The 5,205-nt window shown below is 29.6% G+C and overlaps 1 protein-coding gene across 1 annotated transcript; it reads right to left on the bottom strand.

Moving 5' to 3' along the window:
* Positions 1-1,048: 1,048 nt before the first annotated feature.
* LOC107439958 (uncharacterized) lies at positions 1,049-2,104 on the bottom strand. Its single transcript, XM_016052714.1, has one exon. It carries the CDS (start codon positions 2,102-2,104, stop codon positions 1,049-1,051), a length of 1,056 nt encoding a protein of 351 aa, XP_015908200.1.
* Positions 2,105-5,205: the final 3,101 nt, after the last annotated feature.

The raw sequence follows: 5,205 nt of genomic DNA, 5'->3' as shown, positions 1-5,205 counted from the left end.
TATTTAAACAATTGGTTTTACTTTTTTCACTTCACTGACTCCTATGCAGAGACATGAAAAGTTAAAACTTTTAAATTTTTGTATTGTAATATTTTGTTAGCAAATTAATTTTATTATTATTATTTGTTATATAATGATGTTACATTATGTATTTTAAATTAATGCTTACATTAATACAAATAATATTTTAAATTAATCAGAGTGCAAAAAGTTAAATTATATTTTTAATTGCGAGATAAATTAAATAAATAATAAAAATTTTGAGCATAAATAAAAATTTGGTTACATAAAAGAAAAATAAGAAGAGAAGAAGAAACAATATTCAAAAGATTTCGCATTCTGATCTGTGGCAAAATAATAGCCAAGTCTTGGCAACTTCCAGGCAGCAGGCGTGAGAAACTAAAAAAGAAACATCACAGGAAAGGACCAATTTGAAAAGTATAACTCATAGCCACCCACCAGCAAACATCTAAATATTTTTTTTTTAAAAAAGAAATTGCAAATTTAAAATCTATTTAGCACCTTGGCTATTGTAGTCGGCGGAACAGATCATGATACGAAAATATACCCACATTTATGTATTATAGAAATTTACAACTTCAGTTTCACTTACTTGTTGACATTATAATTTTCATTTACTTGGAAATATTTTAAAAAGCAAAAAAAAAAATTTACATTATTTTTTTTCTTTTTTGTATTAGCCAAAAATTTTCTCCAGGCCGGCTGAATTCCCTCCAAACCTTTTTCACATGATCAAACATGTTCGGCACCTTGCTTAAGTAGTATGTGCAATTACAGTAGGTTTTTTTCTGATAACTTTTTAATGTACAAGTATCAATTTGCAAATCATAATACTGATATAATAAAACTCCAATTAACATAATAATAGATTTACCTATTATTTACTTTGGACTAGATCAAATAAATGCTACTCAATATACATAATATTTTTAAAAAGACAACATATTAATAAAAGATTTGAATATTCAACTCCAATTGGAAAAAAAGTACTTAACAACTGATAAGAAGTCAGTAGAGAAAAGAAATTTTATAATGCTAAACTCATATTAATCACTTCAGCGGAGAGTCTATTATCCATGTAAGAATCCCAATCTTCTGAATTCACAATCTCTTTTAAATGTAGACAGATGTACTGAATAACCTTTGCTCTAATATATTTATCATCATGTTGATCCACTCGAGCCAAAGTACGACAGGCATTATCCACAGTCAGCTTACTCATTAGCACATCTCCACACAAATTCCTAAGATCTAGAACATTGTACTTGTCTGCAGCATAATACAGCTCATAAGCAGAATCTAGATCTGCAATATCAGACACCTCAGCACTGTACATAAATTCTACAAGTTTCTTCAGTACATCAAATGCTACATCAGTTATATTAACTTCTTTTTGAGTACTTTCTGTCATATCATACTCAAACATTTTAGCAAAAACAGATGATCTAGCAGACAGCACAGCTCTGTGAACAGCAATAGCTTTTCCTTCGCTTGTATTTAATTTAATATCTGTATTTAGAGAATTTTTATAAGCAGACATCAAGTCATTAGAGAGTTTTTTAAGATTGTTAATTCGACATGAAGCGCCACTAGAGCCTAAACTACATACATCCGTTACAGCAACGCCATGAATTTTTAAATAAAAAGAAAGAATCAATTTATCCTGGGGAGCGGATTTTAATTTTGCAAAACATCCACGCATTGTAACATCGGTGAGATCAAAGCGTTCCACACAATCTAGAGTTGTAGATTTTTGATACAAAAGTTGACCATTAACGTCTAAAATACATAAATCGCAATTCACAAACAAATCTTTGCCTGGCAAGCAAAGATAAATTCTGAGATCATCTGAAGCGATTTCAAGCTCTATGTGACTAGTAACTCTAGGCAGTGGATGAAATTCGGCGCTTTTAATTTTACCGATTGGTAGGATTGAAAAATCATCCAATGACCATTTTAACTTGTAAGAATTTAAGGTGGATCTTTTTGTTTTTAAATGGATGTCAAATACTTCATTTTCAAAGACGTTTCCGCAGTTACACTGGTTGCTATCAGTAAAGTTATTTAAGTTTGAACACGCCATTTGTTGATAATTTATGATCGTACTGAAACAACAATATAGGTTTGATAAATAGTTCACAAAAAGTAAATTGAGTAATTAAAGTCGAAAATAATAAACACATTTGTTTATTTTTATTCGAATTTGTAATTACCTAAACGCTTTCGTCTACCTATTTCTGTCAATTTCAGGAGAGTTAAAATTTCGCACATGCGATCGGATAGTCAAAGCGATTTGCGTGTGCGGTAGCAGCTCGTCTTAGGGACTATTCACACTATATGTGGATCACGCATTTCCGATCACCATCTAGGGAGAATGAGCTGAGCGGTAAAATATATTTTATCGTGAAAAACTCTCCAACTAGTGGCCATGGGATGCGTGTGAAATTAATCGCATAAATGTGGGAATGTTTCCTTACACATTTTAATTTTGATGATTTTTAGTTGGTTTGGAATGATTTTAATTGCTTTACCTTCGCAAAATTGAGGAAGAATGTTTCTTCGCTTCGTTGCTGTGTATACACACTACATCATTATCTCTGCATCAAATCCAACAAAATTATTTTCGGTTTTAGAATTTTGAAATATTGCGTTTCCTTTCTACAACAGAAATACATTTTAATTTTTGGATACTTATAATTTATTAAATTTTAGTAAACATTTTATTTAGTAAGAAAATTTAAATACATTTTTTCAATAATAGAAGCATTTTACAAAATTTTGTTTCTATTTTCCTCAAAAAAAATACTATGTTGGATACGGCTATTAATAAGCATTGTTTATTATTTTTAATAAAAAGATGTGAGTGCCACTGCCTGGTATACACAACACTGATGTTTTTTAATGGTAAGTGCCTCTGCCTAGTGTACAGTTGCCCGCTAAGACTTACACTGATATTTTAAGTTTAAATGCCACTGCTGGGTATATATTTGCCTGGTATTCCTCCTACATAGAAAAGTAAGGTTTATAATTCACTCAATAAAACCTTTTTTATATGGTTCACGAGAAACATTTCTCACTTTAAAATGTGGTTTGGACAATCTTCTCGAATCTACGCACATTACCTTAAAACAAAACCTTGAGAAACAAACTTTGTTATAGTACCCTCAAATTAAGGTTTTCCAGCTTGAAAAGATACTTGAATCAAGCTTGTCCTACTGTGAAAATTCTCCTATATCCAGATAATTATAAGATTTCTTTTTACAACGCTTTGTGAAATTAACCAAAATCCACTTTTTCCTAAGACTTTATAACGTCACGTTTCGTAATATTGTCAGACTTAACTTTTACTTTCTACTTCCTGGATTTTTTTAAAAACAAATTTGCTTTGTTATTTCGAGAGAAAAATAGCCCTTTTTCTTAGTTGACTTCCTTTGTTGGTAAAAAAAAAACATTGTGATTTATAAGTAAAAACATTATTTTATAACAGTGATTTTTTATTAACGATTTGAGTTATAAAAAATAAAGTAAATAACATACATCTTGTACTCCAAAAGATAAGTATTTTTCTTCTATATGACTAAGAAATTTCTACGGTGAGGAAAATATAACGTGTTCAACGATACAACGAGGTTCTCAGACGTTAAGTAACTCGCTATCCAATTCATGATTATTTATATAAAATGGTGGTAGATTATAGCTATTATTTAAAACTGTAAAGTGATGTTATTGCAGTTCAGTAAATTGCTAAATTCCAACTCAGTCTTAAAATTTGTTCTGAGAATTTTTACTTTCGTCAGGAATTTAGTGTCATCAGAAGATTCTGTAATTGTCGCGATACATAATTTTGCTATTTTTTTCTCCACTGAACTTCTTTACTTGAGTAATTTCTTAAAAATAACGGAAATATTAAATAATTTATGAATTATCAAATAGATACAAATATGTAAGGGTTATCACTTAAAAATAAAGTTAAACTCGAATTTTAAATTACTTAAAAAAATATTCAATCCGATTTTTAAAGCCAATGAAAAATAAAATTAAATCAAATTTTAAAGTACATCACAATAATTCTCAATTTTATTTTTACGTAAAAATAAACACAAATTATTATTTAAAAACAAAATTTAAATTGCTCAGTAATGCTCAATTAAATTTTTCAATTATTTAAAACGAAATAATGTAGAAAATTTTTATATTTTAGTTTTCCACTAAGTTACTTAAAAATTCAAACTTTCTTTCTGTTTCAATCTTTCTTTCTTCAATCCATCCAAACTTTCTATATTCCTTCATTTTTATTCAAAACCGCCACCCCCCCCCCATAAAAAAAGAAAAGAATACATTTCAGTTTACTTGCAGCCAGTGACTTTGCGTTGGAGACATTATCTCCTGCGAAAGCAAAATATAAACTTTCCAGGCAATTTAAATCTTTTGAATTTGCTTCATTCTCCTCTTATAAAGTGCATAATACATACAAATCAGTTGAAAAAAATGCATGTTTCTTCCGTAAAAACACTTTTGTTTGACAAAATAGGAACTTCTCGCTGTGATTGCAGTTGACTGTTACATTTAATGGCCATTCTTTCAAATTATTCAATAAACAGTTTATGGAATGAAAATTCTATGTATATTTTAAAACTTATTAGAGTGATTAGTCTCTTTATCCATTGAGTTAAAAAGCCATGATCAAAAGACTTCCGCAAAACGCACATTGGATAACTTAGACCTCAACCCCAAAAATGAAATTTATTCAAATACTTTCCAAGTCATAGACTTTCCTCGGGTCACGGTCATTTGGGTCTGGTTCGACCTCGTCAGATTTTGGAGCATTAGTAACAGCAATTAAGTGTGAAAAAATAGGTAATTATTCATAGATTATGGAATTGTTTACACATTTTACGAAAATGGTAATTAATATTATGATAATAACTTAAATTGATTCTCTTCATTACTGTCGGAGCTATTGGAGTCAAATGGACTGTAACGTTTGGTAATTTTTTATTGAATGAAAAGAACGCTGGAAAGCTACGCTTGGCGCATTACAATCTCGACAATAAGGGCGCGGACATCCCGGCCCCCATTGAAATATTCTGCCATTTGAATGTTTCAATGATCATAAAAATAACAACAATCAAAATACAAATTTAAGCAATATTAAAACAATTATTTTTTCACATTTTGAATTCA

The sequence above is a fragment of the Parasteatoda tepidariorum genome, chromosome 9, assembly GCF_043381705.1.
Source record: "Parasteatoda tepidariorum isolate YZ-2023 chromosome 9, CAS_Ptep_4.0, whole genome shotgun sequence".
Lineage (NCBI taxonomy): Eukaryota > Metazoa > Arthropoda > Arachnida > Araneae > Theridiidae > Parasteatoda > Parasteatoda tepidariorum.
Note: the sequence above shows the minus strand (reverse complement) of the source record. Positions and strands in the feature narration are given on the sequence as shown.

Excerpts from the sequence above, each read along its gene's own strand:
- LOC107439958 (XM_016052714.1), bottom strand. The coding sequence starts at position 2,104 with ATGGCGTGTTCAAACTTAAATAACTTTACTGATAGCAACCAGTGTAAC.